The 22,969-nt window shown below is 37.5% G+C and overlaps 1 protein-coding gene across 17 annotated transcripts in view; it reads right to left on the reverse strand.

Annotated features, from left to right (window-relative positions):
- The window catches only part of PPFIA2 (PTPRF interacting protein alpha 2), a 355,163-nt gene that overhangs the window by 12,656 nt on the left and 319,538 nt on the right, over positions 1-22,969 (reverse strand). For 16 of the 17 annotated variants that reach the window (XM_068936437.1, XM_068936432.1, XM_068936425.1 and 13 more), the window contains 4 exons: positions 10,965-11,046; positions 5,422-5,622; positions 3,196-3,258; positions 1,808-1,837 (listed from right to left, as the gene is read on the reverse strand). In XM_068936437.1, coding sequence (XP_068792538.1) covers positions 1,808-1,837; positions 3,196-3,258; positions 5,422-5,622; positions 10,965-11,046 — 376 coding nt within the window. Of the gene's footprint in view, positions 1-1,807; positions 1,838-3,195; positions 3,334-5,421; positions 5,623-10,964; positions 11,047-22,969 lie in introns of all 17 variants that reach the window. The other variant, XR_011139894.1, reaches the window with a different exon arrangement.

Here is a 22,969-nt window from a genome sequence, read left to right on the forward strand (position 1 = left end):
TATATTTTATTAACAAAATATTTTCAACTGCGATCAGCTCCAGATTAAGTACATCCTAGGCAGAGCTCAATAAGTTAATTCTTCAAGATAGTAGCAAACCAGATTCATCCTAGAAGCTAGCATGCAGGCACAGAGCTTGAGATTTCAATAGCATGAAGAAAAAAAAATACATAACAAAAGCTTATTAAACTAATTTTTATATGGTTTGCATAGCTGAGCTGTAAAATATTTACAGTCTAATCTCACTATTGTTAATTATTTTGCTACTGCTAAAGCTTAACAGAAAAGAGAATTCCTAAATCGCAAGATGAACACCTTCTCAAGAAGATGGTGCTTAGTTTTTGAGCATCATTTTTAAGTCCAGCTGTCTTTTTTTTCTGTACCTCCTCTGGCATTACAGACAAACGGATAATACAGTGTCAGGCAAGTTTTTTTTCTGTGGGGGAAAATACAGTCCCCTCATCTCTAATTCTTGTGAGATTTTGAAGGGAAAAGGAATGCCCTAAGTAAAGGCAGTAAGACTGTGCAAGTGTGTGCACGTATTATACAGTGAGAAAAAGAGGCTGAAGACTATTAAATATTAAACTTTGATTCTAATTATACAAAACTACTTGTAGACCGATACTTGGGCATGATTTATACAATTGTGCCTCTGACATTTCTAAAAAATCATGTATAATTTTAGAAATGTTGAATCTTAAACTCTTCTTGGGATATTTTGCTAGAGAACTGCTCTCAAAATTGAGCAAAGTCTTCTTCTAGCTTTAGCTGGGAGGTAGAAGATATCTCTAAAATGTATCTGGGTAGGAATATTTAGCCTTTCTCTGTCTCCCTGAGTGTGGATTTACCAAGCAAAAATTAGGATAGTGATAAGAAGTGGGAATATAAGGAAGTGACCTAACATGCCTACCTGTGACACCTTCCCGTATGCGACCTGATGCAGGGGGCACTGCCAAACGTCCCTGTCTGGCCTGATGCAAAAGTGAGCCACCGCCTGGGAGCGGGTCACTGCACATGACCTGACTCAAGGATGGGTTTCAGGCCTCCATTCAAAGCTCAGCTGTGTCTGCTGCATTTCTTTCTCTTTTTTTTAATCACGTGACTCCAAATGAAAACCAGACGGTTAAGGTTAAGAGGGGAGTTTTGCAATGGTACTAGAAATAACCCCCTCATCTCTAATTCTTGTGAGACTTTAAGGAGAAAAGGAATGCCCTAAGTGACAGATGTGAGACTGCTAATGTTCACGCATGGTGAGACGATTACAAATCCTGTGAGATGAATGCATGGGTGCAGGAAATTCCTTACTCCTATTACTACAGGTGGAAAATGCTTTCCGCTGGCATTTGGGTAACCCCAAATTTCCTCATTCCTGTAGAGTATTTCAGCCCATGGAGCTATGGCTACTGGCTAACAAGATATTTGCAGTTATTTCCTTGGATCCTCTGTTCTTATTCTTTATCGTCCCTGGAACATTAACAAGTCATTAATGGCTGGCCCTGTTAAATAAACGACTTTGTTAAGGCCCTGAAAACACTACCCTGTAGAGCAATTACAGAGCAATTTCATTACGCAGTACAGCAATTTCTTTTTAGAAAAATATCTGCAACAAATGCACCTCTTTGTGCTTTACCTAGCAGAGCTTTCCAGAGAGTATTTTCTTTGTATTAGAAGAATTGTAAAATCTACTAATTATAATTCAATCATTGTGATAACGTCACAATACTAGGCTCTTCTATGTCTACTGCTGCAATGTTAATTACACTATTACTCGTTTTCCATTCGAAAAAATCATGCGAAAGGGTCGTACCTGAGCCCAGCTGCCTTCTTCAGACTCTTTCTGCATTATCAGCAGGAAGCAATTAGTAAAGCAGGTAAAAAGACAATAAAAATGAGTTAAAAAGAAGATGTGGTTTTCATGCATATGTTAAACTTAGTACAAATGAAAACATACCCATAAAACCTGCTGATAAAATATCTGAACTCATGTCAGGGGCGATGCTCTGGGCTAAACTACCTGAAGAATTACAAGTTAAGACTAAGAACATAAAATCTTAGTAGGGCAAATCTAGATAGGTTTTCAAGATATAAAATCTGCATAGCTTGGTGAAACCTTACAGCGTTGTGTCAAGCTCTTTTTGTAGTCTCACAATCAAAACATAGTCATTTGATTTCCAAAGCTGAATAAAGGCACTTTTTATATAACATTCTTATGACAAAAATATATTGCTCTGCCTGGCCCGTTAACCAGGATCAACTCTATTTCTGGCCAACCGAGTGTTGTTATATTGGTATTTATCTTTACCAACATTAATAAAACTGAAAAGCAACTTAGTTGTAAAAAAAAAAAAAAAAAAAAAAAAAAAAAAAGTACTGATCAGAATTTACTTCATGAATGTTTGTGAGAATACATTAAATAGTAGAGCAAGCATAAAATGCTAAGAAATCAGCCTTTATCGTATTAACATTTAGGTTTAGTGACTTCCCCTACTACTTATGGATCGGGCTGACTGCAAAGCTTTCCAGAATAAAGATAAGGTTTTCACACATCTCACTGTGAGATTATATTGTCTTTTGCTGTTATGAAGTGGTTGTTATGAAGTAATAAACTGCTAACAAAATTTAAAATAACATATGTTCCAAGGAAAAGAAAACAATTGGAACCATTGACTAAAATCTATTAATATAGGTTTATGTCCGCAGTGAAGCAGGGAGAGATTTGCCAAAAATAAATAAATGATACACTCCACGTATCCTAATTCAAAAAACATGAATACACCGATACGGACATGGAAGATTAAACTCTACTTAAAACACTGAATTGTGATTATGCACCATTCTCAAGCCTTTTCTTGAGCTATTTTTTTCTGTTCCATCAGAAATAGATGAATGGATACATTGCACCTGAAACAGCTACAGGTTCATTTTACTAAACGAGGTTTCACACTGGCAGTGAAACTGTAATGCACTGTAAAACTCCAATACCGCTTTTAGGTTGCTACAGTCTTTGCGATCGTAACACAGTTTATATATTCTTGTGCAGAGAAATGACATAATTGTCCTTTAGATTCAATTTCACTACTCCTTTTGCCTTTCTAACCGCATGCTTGGGAAGAGGACACAGCACTTGTGTAAGAGCAGATACCGCTTCTCTCTTTAGCACTCCAATGCTGTTTAAATGAAATTGGAAAGACTAACCGTTTTAGCTGGAGCGGCGAGATTTTCCATTTCTTCGTGGGTCACCCAAACATTGCCTGAGGGCTGTTAACAAGGCCCGCAGGGAAGCAGGTGCAATCCGCATTAGGTAAGCAGTGGTAAAGAAGAAAGGCAGCACCACTGTAAGTTAACAGCGTAAAGGCATCACCATCAGCACAACCACGGCCTTGCCTCTATCGAGCGGCAACTAGAGAGAACTTCACACAACTTGCTTTGTATTTTTTCCTTACAGGACTCTGAACAGACGTCACGGATTATTTTAACTAGCACTGATGGATGAAACGTTTAATCCGGCAGAGCACCGTCCCAAAGGAAAGCCAGGCTTCACATACAAGTGGCAAATGCAACCTTCAGGTCATAACTCTGTCTGGAGGTAACTGAGAGATTTTTTCAGTTCTGAGAGATTTTCCAGGCTAAATATTCTGTGCACATCACATGCTCTTACAGTAATCTAAACAAACATTGCTTCCCACATATTTCGGTAAATCAAAGCTGTCAAGAGAATTCATTTGTAAAACTACTGTTCCTCATCCTATTGTTTTCAGTCAAATTATTACTAGGATGGTGAGACAAGGAAGGGCGGGTGGAAGCCTGCTGTGCCCATAGGGTGAAAGGTGCTGTGCTTTCTTGAGAACCTAAGTAAATTAACTCCTTTTCAGAGCAAGAGGGAAGACAGGAAGACTCGGGACTCAGAAAGGCACTTTCCACAGCAATGCAACTTTCTGCTGCCAATTACTCGGGGAGAAGTCAGAAACAAAGCAAAATTATTTTCAGTATTTCTAGTTTGATCAGAAACAAAGCAAAATTATTTTCAGTACTTCTAGTTTGAATGTACTGGTTGCTCACGTCACAAACGTCAACTCTCTTACGCTTTGAATCAAAAAAAAAAAAAAAGCAATGAAATGTGTTTAGTAATTCAAAGTTGTGTTGAGTTTATATCACTTGACTTAAGTGAAATACTTGTATTATGGTTCATAGTATTACCATGATTATAACATATACAGCAGTTCTGTAGGGAGAAAATATCAGATGAATAACTGTAATTTTTAGAGAATCTTAGCAACGTGACAATAAAACGCTTGTCAACAGGAACGTTAGATTTCTGTTGCCCAGCTTCTCAACTGCCTATATATTTCAGTGATTCTGGATCAAATGCTAAAACCCCTTAAAGGTATTTCAACTCTTATTCCCATCAAAAGATTCTTCTTAATTCTATGAAGGTTAGAGGTAAGGGGAAATATGAATATTATAATTATAATAATCTCAATATTAGGAGTCTGATCTGCACAATTTGAGTAGTAGTCTTTGTCCTTCACCTCTTTGCCATGTTTCTCATCTGACCAAGCCTCATTTTTTTCCTTATTCAATATTTTTGTTACAGTGTCTGTTACCTCTTTCATAGCCACCAGCACATGGCTCTCCTGAAACTCCTCTTTCTTTAGTTTCTTTTCTCCCCAGCAATTTTACCTGTTTTTCTTCATCGTCTAGCAAAACGTGCTTTCTGTCTATAGCGCGCACATTCTCACTCTCCCCCAATGTACTCTCTTACTCTTCTTGACTCTTTCCTTTCAGACCCGCACCTCTGTGTTTCTCCTTCACTTGCCTCCTTTCTCCTTGCTGCCATCCTCTGCCCTCTTCTCTCCCTCCCTCCCAGAAGGCATACGCTCCACTGCTCCCTTCCGGACTCTCCCTTGTCACCTCCGTTTACTGCTTCTCTTAAAATGAAAAGCATGAAGAAACTAAAGACAGCAGCCTCTGACTAGGTAAAGTTGGAAAGGATACAAAAAAGGGGGCACAGAAACAGGACTCAAAATACCTATGTTCCTACATTACCTTTCCCTCCTCTCCCCTCCCCCCTCAAATGGCTGAGAGGGGAACACATTTTGATTTCGTTCGGGGAAGTGACTTGAAGGAAGAGAAAGGTAAAAAATACAGGTAAAATTACAAATAAGATGCTCAGTACTGATAATTTAGGTAACATCAAGGATAATCAAAAGCACATCTTAAGAAGAACACGCACTAGAAGAAAAATATCAATGATCAACAATCAACTCTGTGATGAACAGGTACTTCTTGTCTCTGTAGGACAGTTCACACTGATTTTGAAGTGTGTGCTACCTGAGTTACGAGTTGCTCTTGTGCTACAAGTCTTTCTGCAGGTTCTTACAGTGGCCAGCAGGGGAAAAAAGTTAGCTGAACATGACTCACTGTTCTGGATGTTGGAGGTGCTGATGGACTTGTAAGAGATACCATCTCCTGGATTGCTAGGCGGAGTTTCAAGCGATGAAGAGGATTGCTGATCCCAATTTCTCTTTGAATCTCAGTATCAGACAAAGCAGACATAATAGCTCCGCTCTTCACGTTGGCACGGCAGGCCGCGACATACCAAGCTGGCATTCCGAGCCAGAGCTGTTGGGATAAAGGATACACCCGTTCAAGCATGCTGCGTTTCATGAAATTAGTCATCAAGGCACCTATCAGCCGGAATAAGCACATTAATATACACAAGTGAGAATGATTATCATAATCTTTAATAAAATAATATTGTTTCAGAACCTTTGAAATCACCATGACTTCGTACGAATGCTTTCTCTTGCTTTCATTGTAAACAGAAATTTAAAGCAAGGGATGTTTTGAATTCTTTTTAGAGCTATGCATCTGCATCACTTGGGCCACTCCTTTCCTGGGCCTTTAATATTAGAGCAAAGGCTGGCACAAACCAGTATCGCTGGAAAAGAGTTTGACAGTCTTACTACGTACAGAAAACAATCCAAATAGGAACTTATCAACTAATTTTCTTCACTGTTGTGCTAAAATATCTTTCTCTCTCTTTCCATGTTAGTCTCTACAGTGTGCTTGTGGGGCACAAGCTTATCCTTCTCAGCTTTTATTTTCTTAGTGCAAACAAGCCAAGCATAATACAGATGCCCAACCTAGTGAGACCTGGGCTTAATGCAGATCTGGGACCTGTCCTGTAGGGTGTTACAGCCCCGCTTCAAATTCCTATCATCAAAACGTGAGTACAGCTATGTCACCTCTGGATTCAGCAGATAGGCACTTGCCACTTCATGCTTTGTCTTTCCTTATCCTAGTCTTACTAGCGTAGGTTAGCAACAGCGCCTTGCGCTGATACAGCCTCTCAGTCTTTCCCTGTAAGAGGGACTCTCCCCTTCCAGCAGCCTTGCCCAGCGTCTTCAGCATGAATTCTAGGTCTTCTCTGCTTTCTCATCTTGCGCTGCCTCATTACTATGACTGTGAGTGTCTACAGATCTTTTCTCCCAGAAGACATAATTTCCATAGTAGGGATACATCTGCGGGGGAGGATTTTGTCATAGAATGAAAGACATTCTGCCATAGAGAAAAGAAGGACATAAGCAGTGAATGACATAACCACTGAGATTTTAGGGTATAACATAATCAAAAAGACAGACAGACCTATTCAGGTGCTCAGCTCTAGGGGACAGGTGACAACTGTGAAACCTGGCAGAGTAAGATACTTCTCTCTTGAGAGTAGCCTCCACTTGTCCTCTCTCCTCACCATTTTCCAAATCACTGTCATACATGGCTTGGTGCTATGAATTACATTTTTTTAGTATACAGTTCTTCCCATTGGGACGTGGAAGTGTGATGTATAGTTTAAGATTTCCACTGGGCAACAAAACAGCTAGTATTTTAGATTTTGTGACACTGAGTGTCGTAGTACATAAATCACTCTTCACTACTTAACCCTTAATGTACAAGGGTATATATACTTACGTATACATAAAATATATGCACATATTTATACATCTATGTAATTATTTTGAGTATCGATCTGTTGTACTTCACTGCACTGTATAACATTCCTTCAAATACGAATGATCAAAAGCACTTTTCCAATGTACTGATTAGTTACTGATGGCCTATAGTAGCATCTTATTTTATCCTACAGTTTCTGAAAACGGAAACCCATTCATCGGCCTTCAACAAACTGGTACTATGTGATGGTAGCCATTATGCCCTACATTTTCAGAAGTTTTTATTCATTCTAGGTAGACAGCCATTAACAACTACCTGTGTTTGAACTTCAGTAGGATAGAGCATCTGTGACCCTCACCGAAGTCTCTGAGACCTCTGTCTCTCTGCGTATCTCAAAAGGGCCACTCAGAATTAGCTGATTACATGATTTTCAGATTTTACTCTTAATAACAGCTTAGTAAAAGAGAACTTGAGGTCATGGAAATTATTCAAAATATGCCATCAGGAAAACCACCAGTAAATCTGGAAGGCAGAGACAAATAGAATGTTTTTTATTTAATTTCTAACAGTATAGTGAAATACTGAGCAGTTATTAACAAGTCTAAATATTCTGGGAATACTTACTGAAAATACTCATCATTTTTATGTCACAGAGAGAACAAACAGAAATGTAAGACTTTCAAATAGCTAATACGAGCTTTTCTATACTGACTCCTGGTGTATCAGGAAGCTGGAGAAATGACTGCAGTATGTTCTGAAAAATCCTTCCCACTGATGAATGACTGCACTCCACCCAATGCTAGTTTGAACCTTAAAGATATGATCCATTAATACCTAACGATAATGAAATAAAGTTTCATACAGCTGTGAAAGTAAAAAAATAAAAACAAAAACTACATAGATCACATCCATCTGTGTTGAAACAAAGGACCATGAGAAAACTGTGCATACCTTTAAAATATACTTAATATCTTCATTTAATTTGACGTTAAATTATTTCCTACATGCACTTGAAAAGGAGGAAAACTTAAATACTGGGAGTTATTCACCTTGGAGAAACAGGTTCAAATGTTTACTGCTCATTACCTAAATTAGTTCTTTAACAAACATCTATCGCTATCAGAAAACGACCGTTCAGTTGAACAAAGCAGTCTCTAGGAAGAGGACACATTCATTGTTCTAGGCAGAGAGATGCACATGTCAGGAGTGATATACTTCACCAGAATTAGTTAAGGAAACTCACAGTTCTTAAAACGTACCTCAAATATGCCTATGCTACATACAAGTGACCAAAGTAAATGCTACGGTTGAAAAGTTAAGCCCTGAAAAGTTTGGGGATGTCACAATTGCAATCACACCTACTATTTTAACTTTGCCCTTTCGTTCTTTTGATGTTAATTTGGGCTCTTATTCCATGATCACATATTACGTTTTCCCCAGGAGGGTATGAAATGCACAGTGTGTCCATCGGCTGACCGAGTGCACTGATGCTCACTGAATAAATAAAATACTTCTGCCCTCATACCTTTTCATCCTCTGTATGCAATCTGCATTGAGTACTACAACATAAACTTCCTCAGGGGCCCCCCTGTGCTGCCCTCATCGTATTTCCCGAGATGGGAACATTAATTTCTCTTTACAGCCTCTCTCTGAGAGGGTCGGAAGCATATCCTATCTTGCAGCTAAGAACCAAAGCAAAAAAGGATTAGGGCTCAACTTGTCAGAACTGTCTCCAAATTTTGGATCGCCATTTAAGACATCAGATAGTTTTTTCTGAGAAATGTACATGCCTTTGTACGCTCACCTTTCCAGACAATCAGTTTTGATTGTAATAGTGACTGTTCTTCACTGAAACAAATCTGGCTCTCAAAGACTCTCAGTTGTATGAAAAAGTCATTTAATAGCCAAATCAGTTAATGAATCTTCTCTATTAACAGAGACTGTTTCTTTTGAAGGAATGAAGATATCATCCCATGTTCTGAGGCAATGTCCAAATGCATGAACTGCCTTTCTGCAGCTTTCATTCCATCTTTTTCCATTAGACACCTTCAACAACTACAACACGATGCAAATATTTTGCAGAGTTCCTCATCCTTTATTTATTCCCTGAGCATACTAGGCCCTGTGCTTTTGGGCATGCACTTCTTACCGATTTCAATAAGAGAAAGTGCAAACTCTCAGCAAGGGTAAATCTAAGATATCCCCAGCGAGTAAGTGATCTCAAAACTACAGACAACACAGTGGATGTGTGCTGGGACACTGAATGAAGCCTATAGAGGGAGCCTGATAAGGGGCACTTCCTAACATTAGAGTTAGGGTTAATCTCTGAGCCAATCCAAAATTATGTACGAAGACTAAACTGTCTCTTTTATCAATGGAGAAGAGTAGCTACTTACAGAAAGACTGACTGAACACGTTGATGTGTTTTTCACCCATCTTTCTTTTTCAGATGCTATCTTAAAATGGGATGACTCATTCACATAGCTACAATTAGATGGGATGAGATCTATCTTGACTTTATCACCTCAGCATTTTATATAACATTTTGCAGGTCCTTTCGTTAAAGTTTTAGAGGGGTTTGTTTATTTTTTTAAGAAGGGAAAAACCCTGCAAACTGATGACACCCACAACAATCATGAGAATAGGTGGGACTATAAATCCATGGCATAGACACTTGTTTCTTGCACTGGCAAAGAGCTTGTAGCTGCATCAAGCTGATACTGCCTTCCTCTGTGAGAGTGATTCTGTACAAGTATATGAAAGGAAAGACTTTCTGCCTTCTCCTCCCCTAAAGATCTGGGTAAGTGTGTGTATATATGTATGTATATTTATTTATTTAATTAATTTTGATTAGTTTCTTCACCTGAAACAGGTGATGGCTTTTTGTAAAATATGGTGGATAGCTTTTCTGAATAATGTATCTCTGGACAGGTTCCAAAATCCATTATTTTAGACTCATCGAGATGTCAAGGGCAGCCAAGGAAGAGTGAAAGAATTCACAGGAGGGTTTAGGCAGGCTCCACAGAGGGAGGATGTGATTTTGCCCCCTTTTATCTTTAAGTTAGAATAGGAATGGGACACTAGGACTTACATTTCCTTCCTGATTCACATCCCTGGAAATAATCTGGGGATTGAATAATTGCCAGGAAAACGCCCCTCTCACTTGGCTATGGCATATGGGAGTCATTTTACAAAGTTTGCTGGTGAAGATATTCTATTTTGCATAATGTATTCACTAGAGTTGGGACTGAAATCCCAGAGATCCAGTCCTCCAACTACAGAACAGTTTTTTGCAACCTTCTCCTAACAAATATTTATTTTCTCTAAAAGTGGAACAGATGCAATAGGCGAGATAAGGATATACCATCCCCTCCAAACACAGGAGAGTCCTCTGCAGCTAAATCAGATTTCAGAGAGGAAGGATATGCCTTATTCAAATCAAAGAGATTTCAGCATGGATCACCCACATCCCAGTGAAAGTGCCTAAAAGAACACCTCCTTCGGTTCTGAATGATATCTAAGTAAAAACATAATGGAAAAGGGCTGATTAAGAGGACAGAACATAACAAGTTCTTTAAATTCATTAAAAAATTTGGAAGACCTAAGTTTTGTGTTAACCTCCAATAAAATTTAACAGCTAATTTTTGTTTCTTCCCTTGCACGCATCATCCTACATAAACACAAGCTGTGGATTTCACAGACATTTAGGGACTGAGAAATTATAGGATTTCAGAAATCGGGAGTTCAATTGCAGTTTCAGTAGTAGGACACATTCTAGTGATAATAAAACTTTTTCTTCCTGTTCCTTTTCCCCTGTAATCCTATCTACATTTTGTCAGCCCTAGTCTCCAATTCATACAGTCCAGTATCCAAATCCGCTTAGTGCTCATGCCACAGGGAACAGGGGGAGAGGAAGCGAATTTTTTAACTGCCTCTTAGAATTTATAAGGACAAAGCACACAGAAGCAGTCCACAAACACGAGCCACTTTTCCGAGACGTAACTCATACTTACCTCCAGCCAGGCAACCACTGTAGGACCATCCCACTGTGCAAAAGGCAAACCCTTTCTCCGAGCTTCTTCCAGAAGTTCATGCCTAAAAATGGGTCAAAAATGTTAAGTGTGCAGAGGTATACGTAGGGATGATACAGAACCAACCATGCCTTGCTGCTTACGGTAACAACACAGTGATGCACAATGACGTGCCTTTACGTTTGTAACCTTTTTGTTTTAAAAGGCATAGAGCTGTAAAAACAGCCAAAAGAAGCGATGTAGTGTTTTCTCCCTTTTGAACATATTCTTTATTCTGTGCCCAGTTGTTTTCAGTTTTTTTCTTAGTTTATTTTGACATCCTTTTAAACATTTAGCATATAAAAGGTGAGGTTTCTGTCTGTCCTTACCTGAAGCAATACGGAATTGTGATACCCAATACAAAAGGGTCAGCCAGATAACAGAGACAATGGGGAACAGAGAATACCAAGGGATTCCTCCTGGGACCGGCTTAGCTGTGCCCTGATACTGACCCAGAAAAGCTTTATTCAGACAGCAACTGCCAAATCCTAGACCTGAGCTAACCTTGGATGTTAGGATGTAACAGGGTCTGAGAGGTCTTTGTGTTTGAAACACTAAACCCTGCTGGACTAGCTTAGCTCTGCACAGTTCTGGGATCTCAGGGGTACAGCGATTCTGCATCTTAAATAAATCATCCATGGCTAATTAAGAGCTGGCTGCAGCTTTGTTTGTTTCATGTTAACATTTTTTTGAAATGCTTATAGGAAAAAAAAGTCTCAAAGCTTAAAACACAGTTTTAATACAGTAGAATTAAATATTTTGTGAAGTTAGGTATAGGTCAGTCAGCTAAACTATCAGGAAAACTCTCTGCATTAAATGTTAAACATTTGCCCAGACGTCTAACAGACTGCTGTTGTAGTGCAGAACAGAAATAAAGAACCTGTTGTGGTGGCATAGAATAAGCAATTCTTCACAAGTCTTTTTTTCTGATATTAAACAAAGTACTTTTAGCTGCCTCCTGCTGAGAGAAACACACACAAAAAAAAGCTCTCAGCAATAAGCAGTAGTGAAAAACAAATTAGATGGGGACTATGCTAATGTAACATTAAAATTTGCTTACATTCCCTCATAACAAGAAAATCTTGGAATTATAGCTTCAATTTTGCTCCATCTTCCTTTATTACTACAGCCTCTGTGATACACAGATCCCTGGGCAATGCTTCACTGCCTCAGCAGCCCTTCAGATACATGTACTACACAATCACAGCAGAGAAAAGCGATGCAGTGATCTTACTTGTAGGGAGTGCTCCTTTGGGGATTTTTGCACTGCTGAGGGACCAGATTGTGGGAGAATTTGGTTTTAGTAGAAAATGGAACCCAAATAGCAATTTTGCATATTTGTTTAAAGGCCTCTCTGTGTATATTGACAGAAAGATAGCTGCTTTAGTTGCTATGTTTCTTCTGTAGTAACATACAATACTACAAGTACTTGACAGCTTTACTGAAGCTTATCTGGCTTCTCCTCCCACACATCTTTTGCAGCGTACCTTGCCCTTCGTCACACAGCTCTCCAGAACCAGCCTTGCTTTTTGCAAAAGCAAAATCCCCAGTCAAACGACAAAGAGCACCTTTGGGGGCATGAACAGCCTGCTGCCTCCAGGAGCTGATGGATGTGTGGGAATCCCATATTCCTGGAGAGGAAAGTACCACAGGCCAATACAAGCACACAAATGAGGCTGCCCAGCATAAAGGCACTTGAGACACAGGTTACGCTCGCCTCTCCGCTGCGTGTTGGTAACATATTTGGGTTGCAGCCCTCAGGGAGAGCAGGGACCCCGCAGCAGCACCTGCTCCTTCCCCTGCTGGGCCAGCACCGCTTGAAGCCAGCCCTGGCCCCTTCTGCCAGTTGGAGGCCCCAGGAGGCACCACATTAACTTGCATTAGCTAATTTCCCTTATCTGGGCTGTTCCCTTCTCCCACCAGAGCTGAAAGAGCAGGGTTGGCTGTCACGATGGACAAAATCCCTGTGCGACCGCAGGAACTGAAGAAGCATTGTCCCACACATCACTGTAACTTCTTGCTTCCACGAAAAAATCACTCCCCTTCTACTGGAGCTCCGAGGGGGTTCCCGGGGACTCTGCTACACTCGAGTTCGCCTGAAGCTTGGCTTAGAGACCTTGGCTTAGCGTTATTCAAGTGCTTCTCAAACAAATATCTGTTTCCGGAGTAGGAAAGCACTTCTATTACTTCAGACACCGTCTGGCACCAAGAGCTAAAGCAAAATATAGCTCTGCTTATTGATTTTGGCTGAAGAAAATGGGAGTGGGCCAGAAAGGGGATGCTTTATACGAATGCTATAGCCAAAGACTACAGCATGATAAGGCTTATAACCCAAAAGTTCTTGGGAAGTAGAAGAAAAAAGTGTTTTGGTTTCGAAATATATTTGGCGTAATGCTAAAATTCATTACATGCATCCATTGCATGGGGAATGCAGCCGTTATAAGGACTGTGCCTCACTTAACGCAGTGGAATACTAACAGGATTTTTATAATATATATTTCCCTTAAAAATCATTTTATGCTTCAGAACTTTTATTGCTTTCTCACGGAGGTTTCATTTAAACACCTTACATTAAAGTTTAGATAAATTATGTTTCCTTCTTTAACACTGTTCTTTAGCTATTTTTTGATATACAGCATTAGGTGATCTGCATAACCTGATCTTTCATTTTCTAAACCCGCACTAAAGCCAGACTTGCTGCTTCTTGACCAAAAGAAATATCTTTAGCTGGTGGCCATAGCAAACTCTCATCTTTTGATATGAACTAACATTGGAGAAAAAACCATCATTCTACAAAAATAAATGCAGGAAAAGCCATGTATTATTTTGGTCAATAGTGAAAATCATCAGAAAAATGAACTGAGTAATCTGAATATTTTAGAATAGAATTTGGATATTTTAGGACTGCCTGGATGTTCTTGCAGGATAGTCAGCAGCTTGCTGGGCCTAATGACAGAAAATCCCCAGTGCCAAACAGTGGCACCTGCAGCTCCATTTTCCTTCCAAAATCAGACAACTGATCAGAAGGGGAAGAAGAGATGAATAACCTACATGAGTAGCAAAGTAGAGCTCATTGCTCTTTCTTCCTTTCTCTACAAAGGCAGGCTTTAGCAACGGTGAATAGCATGGTACAGTTCCGCTAATTTGGAAGCTGCTTTGCTGGGGATGTGGGGATATCCCTCTCCTAGATTTTGTCAGAAAAGTACTTACTGTATGTTATAAGGCATCCACTTTGCATTGCTAATGAGGTAGAGAATTAAAATGTAATTATTTCCATGCTCACTTAGTTTTTCAGTAACATATGAAAACAAGCTGATAAGGAAGAATTGACATTAATTAGACTTTGCTACAACTGGTATTATTTTGCAGATAAAGCTTTAAACCACTCTACCACTGGACTGAGTTCCAAATTAAAGTCATATTTTTAAAGATAACATTATTACTGCTCAAGAATAAAATCCTATTCCTGGAGACTCTGTGGGAATAACTAATGTGCTATTTAAAATATGCTGTTACTTACGTTCCTCACCCTGATCCTGGTTTTGCAAAGCAAGGAAATTTCATGAACGCCATAATTTAGCATTCAACTAAAATTTGAGAGATGCTTGTATTTATCTGTTTTAGAGAGGATGCCTCAAAGCCATTTTCTTTAGCATCATTCTTCCCAGAAGCAGGAACGATTGGCCAAATTGTCATCAACATACCACAAGACTGTTACTTTTGCTTCAGTACCTCAGAACTGTGTTTAATAGGAGCAACGTATAGAAGAGCTGCAAGCGTAACTGTCTCATACCATGGGGACTATGAATGCTCCAATATCCATCTGGATATCACAGATGCATGGGAACAAATGGAGGGTGGAATGAATGCTGAGAGCGAAAACTATGCCATAATCCATTAAATTTCTTGTTTCCTATATATTCTTCCCTTACACAGGGCAAATTCTAGCTCTGTATCAGCAGCCCTCACCAATTCATTGCATAAAACTTAATGAACTGCATTCAAAAGATAAGATACTCTTTATATAGACCTTGTGTGGGAAGTTAACAAGATCATATTTTAAAACCACGTCATTCAATGACATTCAATTTTCTTTATGAAGATGAGGCTCCCCCCAGGAGGCAAACAAGAAATAACAGCTTAGGATGTTCTGCACACATCATTCCACAACTCTGCCTCATATACAAAGCAAGTCCAGACATTGCCACGATGAAATCTGAATTTTAACAATATTTCAACACAGCGTTTACTATGGTCGTTCTAGTAGGGTTCACAAGAAGAGTTCTCTGGGATACAAATTATAATGTCTCTGCTTAAAATGTGAGATAAATTCAAAATGAGGCAGGGTGAAATCAAAGGCCAAATTATGTTAGTAGTAAAGTACAAGCGGAATTAATTTAGAACTTCTGGCTTGTGGGTGATTTAGATTCCTACAAAATAGCCTTTCCTCATAGATGTTTTCTCAGAAAGACAACAGAAGAAAGAGTAATACCTAATAAAAGAAACTAACAGACACTCCATTATTACTACTACTACTACTAGTATCATCACTATTATTATTATTATTATAAATACTAAAATACTAAAATAATATACTAAAATACTAAAATAATTTACAACCAAATTTTACACATGATTGGTTTCACGAAGGGTAATAGACAAAATATGCTGTGTTTATCTGAGTAATCCTATGAATTCAAATTAAGATTAAACACATCTGTGACTCTCTGGTTGAATGACAGTCAATACAGCATGTCCAAATCTAACATACTCCCATTTAAAGACTCCAAAATTCAGAAAAGAGGACTTCTAATAAATTAAGTTGGCTTTAGATTTTTATTTTTGCTATTGTAATTTTAAATATTGTCAATATTTAAAGGAGGCTAGAATACTGTAGCTAAGGTCAGCATACGACAAAAGAAAGTAGTTGAATTCATATACATAAATCATGATGTTACACATTAATATATGTAGGCTATATTTTACCCCTTTATTTCCTCAAAGACTATAAATATTTTTAAAGTATAATTCAAGCCAGCTTTCCAATGACTTAAAAAAAAAAAAAAGACATTAAGAAAACTTTGCGTACATTCTCAGATTTCTTATCCTACATCACATTTTATGGGAAGCATGAAGAAAAGAACCTTTAATAGAGACTTGAACTTCATACTGCCACATAATTTTGATTTAATCAAAACTGAAAAGGTCTATCTGACTTGTAAAGTCTGCACTAATTAAAAATGGAGTAAGATCTTATTTCAGCTTTTGATCTTAAGTGACCTGGCTTTTAAATCTTGTAAAGTCGTCATTCTTTTTCCTTTTTGGTATTTGCTACAACAGGCAAAGACTGGAAGAAAGGGGTAAAGTTCAATTCCCATTTTTACAAAACTTTTACATCCAACTTTAAGAAATTTTCAGGGAAGAATAACTGAAAAATGGAAATAGGCAAAAATCAGGATGCTAATAATAAACATGTTTCAAAATCAATAAAACAAGGAAGTATACCCTTAAATTTAATATCAGCCCAGATAACACAAACTGGGAAAACAGATTTAATAATGCTGTAATGATTCTATATAGGTGCACATTATAAACCTGTGCAAGCCGAAGGGCACTATTCTTCTTCTGAAGTAAGCTAAGTGAAGCACGTTCAGGAATGCTGAATAAGTAGGATAAATAAAGACCTTAACTTTAAATTAGAACTGCAGAGCTATTATTAAAAAAAATAATAAAAATGCCTATGAAATAAATAGACGCATAATACATAAACTTGCAGTCTTGTACGTACTCTACTACATGCATTGCAGACTCCTGAAATTTCCAGGTTGATTAAATTTTACTAAATCTGGTTGTAAAGCCACTTCATAATCATACATTTACAATTAATGTGATAACTCCTGTTCTTCTGAGTTTTTCTGTTTTTAGAGGCTTTAGAAACTTACAGAGCACACATTCTTCAGAAACATTGTATGTATGAATTTTACTTTATGAGTTCCAGAAACATTTAAAGAAAAAATATTTGCACAGTAGATCAAAGAGGAGATGTTAAAGTTAAAAGTCTTCTTTTAACTTGGTATCAGGTTAAAAATTCTAAAAATCCCCAAACTTAAAATAAATGAACTGGTGAAAAGAAAACAGGAAAGTTTTATATGCACAGACTAAAATATTATTGAATTTTATGTTCAGCATGAGGGCTCACACAGAAAAAGGGATTTGTGTACTCTGGATTACAAACGTGTTTAGGACCTTATGTCCTCTGAGATTTAATTTAGCAGAATTTATGCTTACATCCATCTGTGAATCGAGGCCTTTACCCTTACTGATTTCCCACTGCCAAGCAAGCTTTTAAATACTTTCACCATTCTGGGCTTCAGAAACACCCCTAAATGCATTTATTAAAAAAAAAAAAAAAAAGAAAAAGAAAAGAAAAAGAAAAAAAAAAAGTCATAATTATCTCCAATTAGTTAATTCACTGTGTTAAGGCCTGCTGAGCAAGTGCTGAATTTGTGTATGATTTCAAGGATTACAATTAGTCTGAATACTTTGAAAGCTTTTTGTTTTCGTTAGTTTTTTGCATGATTCTCTTATATAAGTTGCACAGAAAAAAAAAAGAAGAAAAAATAGAAAATAAAACATGGTGCTGAAAATGAACACGTTCAGCAGCCATGGTGCTTCAACTTACCCAGATATGCTTTTCATGAGATGGAGAGAGATGAATGGAAAAAAAAAAAAAGCAGACAAATGTTAATGAGTATATGTCAGTCCATCAAAAAAACCCATGATAGATAAAATAATAGCACTGTTACAACTACAGAAGTCTTTCTAATTGGTTGTTGACTTTTTTTTAAAGAAATCACATGCTCTTATGAAGAATAAACGGATCTTTCAAAATGACATTATCATTAAACTAGCATTGGCTGTTTATCAGGCACCACTCAGCACAGCACACTTGCAACACATTTTGTGCCAAGGATCTGCAAACATTGTGAATATGGAAAATAGTTTCAAATCAAAGCATGCTGCTCAAATTTGAGTAATTTCATAATGATTTTTGTGTGACACAAAAATCCTGAAAAATCCAAATGTAGCAAATTACCATAGAGACGCAGTAAAAATAAGAGTGGACTATGAACCAAGATTTGCTTTTCAACATGCACTTTGCTAGTATTTTAGCAGAATGTCCTGTGGTAATTATAAATGACCTAGACTTGCTTTTCTGAAATACGCAGGAAATTTCATGCACATAGATGGGTAACTTTTGTTACTGTTTTCCATGCTGCATAGCATGTCAATTTGAGCAGTCATACTAATGCTAGATTAGTAGTAATACTAATGTGAGTGTTTTGTGCTCTAGGTAAACTATTGCTGCCAACATAATTGACAACAGTTTTTGTAGGAGAAACCAAGATGCCATCACTGACAATAAAATGTCTTCAGTATCCTTTAACTGCCATCGTGAAAAAAAAGAAAATTACATGCCTGTTTTCGTGTATGTGACGAGAAGAAAAGATGGGAGAAAGGAGGAGAAAAAGTAAGCTACGGAAAAGTAGGTGGAAATAAAATACAAAGAAGCCATACATAGAAAGTTTAAGAAAAAAGGAAGAGAAGGGAAGGACAATAAAGGTAAGCAACACAAATAAAGAACAAGAGAACTATTCAAACAGTTACCGAATCTAATGAAAGCACCACTAGAACTGAAGGTACTTGGATGATTTTGGTGCAAAATCTCTGGCCACCTTCATTTTCTACTGAGCTACTGCAAAGACTGACTTGAACACCTGTGCAGGGGAAGCCTTTCATTTTGGCCATTCCAGGGTCTATCGAACCAGAACACACTTTTCTTGCATTTTACTCTCAATCTTCCCATGGATATGGGGGGAAAAATAAACGGGGGATTAACTGGAGTACAGGTAATTTTCTGGTAGCTTTAATCTGCTGGCAGTTCAATGCCACCTGGGGATAACCTACAAGACCTGAAGGCTGTTCCAGGCTCCCCCGTTATAGGAGCAGACGACTGAAGGAACATTTGTTTGCTTCCTCATAGCCTTGTCCTCAGAGTAAAAAAAATCCAGCAGAAAAGGCAGATCTTTAAATTCTAGCTTTCACCTTTTTGCAAGACAAGTATTTTATCACCATTTTATTGAAGGAAGATAAGGTTTTCCCTTAGATTTATATTATACTGTTAAAGGTATTTAGTATTTTTTCCTCTGCTGTATTTTATCCATTCTCCTCTTAAACCCTAATTCTACATCTAATCTGAAAGGATATTTATGTCTGCAAGAGATCAGAATTTAGAGAGCAGTTGCATGTATGAGAATAGATGCTTACATCTCAAATTGTAGTAGATGGGCCCATATGTGTAGATAAGACAGGGATTAGGACTTGGATCTATTTCCATTTGCTTAAAAATTTGCAACTAGTTGATACAAATATCCTTATGCTGTATGGGAAAAATAGAATCCAAAAAACTTGGCAAAAGGAAAAATATTATATTAAAAATACAGGACTTTTGAAATTATGGGTTAGAAATAGAAATTATTCATACCCTTAATAAAATATACTGTATCAAATTTTTCATCATCAGAATAGTCTGAGTAAGGCTTATGCATCCTCTGCAGGATAAAAACACACATTTATTTATAATGGTAAGAAAGGAAGGAAGCTTCCAAATATTTAATTTCATAATAAGTTTTTTTTAAACGGGAATAAAAGATATTGGCAAAAGCTTTTATTGACTAACCATTTCTAATGGTCTTTCAGTAAGTGGAAGAATATATTTGGTAAAAGAATGACATTTAAAAAGAAAATTCATCTTTATGTATGTCTCAAGGATTAGACCGCAGCCCAGCCAAGAGAAAAGCAATGGTGGATGCTGCATACAATCCTAGACTTCATCAGAGCACTGAGTCGTTCTCCTTCCTGAACTGGAATGAGAAAATAGCAAATAATAAATACTGAATACAGTTTTATTTGCTAGAAAGGGAGGAAGAATTAAAGAGCAGTCTGAAAGCTACTAACTACATCAGCTAATTTCTCATAGATGAGGTAGGAAGAGAAGAAATTAAATGCATCATATTAAAATTATTCTTAAGAGCTAGTGTAAGAAAATAAATCATGTACGTTTAGGATATAATGGAGTTTAAAGCATTACATGTACAAGAATATTAGATGGATAGCACAGAAAAAAGACCTTAATTAATCCAATTGGATTCATTTTTCCAAAATGTGTGTAATTAAGATGATCATTAGAAACAGCTATTTGTATACTGCGAAGGATAGAGATTATTTGTAGTCACAGAAATATGCTATGTCAAATTCTAATCGCAGTAGCACACATAAAACATGTTCTAATTAAAGGGCCATTGTGTGGAATCAAAAAGAACTAAATGATGACTACAGCATTCAAAAAAATCTTAATTCCACAAAAAGGTCTAGCTAGACATATTTTCAAGAAGCCTGTTGACTGGGGACCAAAACTTCAATTTTCTTCAGGCAAATCTAAGCACAGTGTTCTATTTTATGGATTCAATTTAAATGCAGATTACTACAACAAACGGCCTTGTTTTTGTGACTTTTTTCTCTATCATCTCCTAGTATTTGAAAAAATTATACACATTAAAAAAAAAACACAAAAGAAAAGGATATAAGCACTATTAGGAATTTACCAAAGGCAACATTCCTTTTTCTGTGTAAAAAGGAAGAAAACTGACTTAATACAACGTTCTCTTCTGTTAATATAAAAGTTATTTGTGCTTGATATGTACATTACTGCAGTCAGCTGAGATTTAACAGTGCAGCAATTCTCTCAGGTTAATTATAAGGCCATAACTACTGCGAGGTTCTTTTCACAAGGGAATTTTGTATACCAGATCAGTTAGCTCTTGATCGTACCAGGCTTCCTGTATGTATGTAAGCGTTATATATGTGTACTGGTATGATAAAGCTTTTTTGCAACCTATTTGAAGGCAGGGGGTTATATCTTGCAAACATAGCCTGTACCCATGGAGTAAATCTTCCCAGAATAGGTTCATAGCAAAGATTTTATTTTTTAATTTTTAATTTTTATTTTCTTGGGAAAATTGGAACCTCATATTTTAAGCTTATTTGGGGGAATGTGGAATTAAAGGATTTATGTTATTACATGGATCAAGAAAAAGAAAATTAACAGATTTTTATTCAGAGTCACATCAAACTGAAGTAGAGGAAAAGGTGAAGCTGAAAGCTTTGCTCTTGCCTCATGCTACCTTTGCCAGAGGACTAAAAATGACAGCGTTATGACAAAGTGCAGCAAATTCATGGGCTATGAGGTAAGCGGAGACTGTTATTCTAACATTCATATTAATAAACTTAACAGCTTTTCAGGAGGAATCCCATCAATGTGGTCTAGTTAAGGGCTAGCTGACCTGTATGTCAATTTTCGTACGTGGAAATAATTTGTATTTAGGATCTGCTTAGGAAGTGATATCATAGACCAAATCCAGCCTGTACTAGCAGCATGCATAAGGTCAAATTCACTTCTATGTGGCAACCAAGCCCTATGTAACAGTTAAATATTTGTCTCTCAAACCTTGCCTTATGTGGGTGCTTTGCCCAGGATGAAATAAACACTCCCTGCCTTCACAAGGGAGCGTCAAAGATAGATAGAAGCAGGGACTTACAAGGAGAGCTTCTGAAAATGAAATCACCTTTTTGAAGGTGATTACATGATTTTGAAGTAAACTGCATCTCAGTATGGATTCTGTTACTATCGAGCTTTTTTTTATGTTTAAAAAAAAAACTCATTTCCAAAGGTCCTTGCTTAACCTTTTTAAGTAATATTGAACAGTAGAGTGCCTGTGAAATATCAGTGATAATGGTTGATCATTACACACTTTAATACAATATAAAAGACATATATTGTTTTTCTTAAATATCCTCCTTTGTTGAGACAGATACTTATTTGCTGATATGCTGCATACTGTTGCAAATCAAATTAAGCATTACATTTGAAAAGGATATATAGCACTCGCACTTGGAGCCATCCTACAAGTTGAGAGACTACGCAGAAATCATTGGACCTGCAGTGCTACTTAAATATGTATTTGCCATCAGCGAGGCTTTTGGGTAAGGCTGGTGGGTTTGACATCATTCCTGAGCAAAACTGTGGAAAAGGAGAATACAACTAGGAAAGTTATAGCAAGAAGGGAAGCAAAGCTGGCTCTATTTGTTGATAAAATTTCAAGTTTGGTTGAAGAAGATCAGTTCATCATTAATGAAGATTTTTTAAAGGGTTCAAATTAGTATCATATGATATTTTAGTAAAAAGGACATTAAAATAATTGTACTATTTCCGTTAAGTGCCTTATAATTTGCAAATTAAGATGTCGTGAGTAGAAATGAGTGTTTTTAAGGAGGACACAAATTATTTGATTTTAGGTACAATGCTACAATGCTATCTACTCTTCATTTGAGAGCAAACATAAAATAAGCAAGTGCCAGATGCAAAAACTAGCACAGTGGAGAACAGTAGGGAGAATAAGTTGGACACAGAGAACAAATGGTTCGCCAATACAACTGGGCACTGAAATGCACCAGGATAGGGAAGTATGTATTTGTAGATATGCACTCCTCAGAAGATTAATTAGGTACTGGCACTTCAGACACGGGCAACAAAATGAACTAGATTCATTCTGTGTTGTCTAATGTGTTGCTTTGAGCCCCCTGGCACCGCCACAGATGCATGACAAGCAAGGTCTTGACAGATGCACCAAATACACACAGCATGAGCATGGGAGCTACTGTTTGAGGACAGCATGGGATACACACGGACCAACTGCTGCCCCGGAAGGCCCTGCTTCTGCTCTGGCTCCTCTGCGAGTCTTTAGAGGCTGCTGTAGGAACGGGACAGACCTGAAGCTTCCTACGCTGTGTCCCAGCCTGGGCTTTCATGACAAGTCTCAGTGTGTGCC

The sequence above is a fragment of the Struthio camelus genome, chromosome 1 (assembly GCF_040807025.1).
Source record: "Struthio camelus isolate bStrCam1 chromosome 1, bStrCam1.hap1, whole genome shotgun sequence".
Taxonomy (NCBI): domain Eukaryota; kingdom Metazoa; phylum Chordata; class Aves; order Struthioniformes; family Struthionidae; genus Struthio; species Struthio camelus.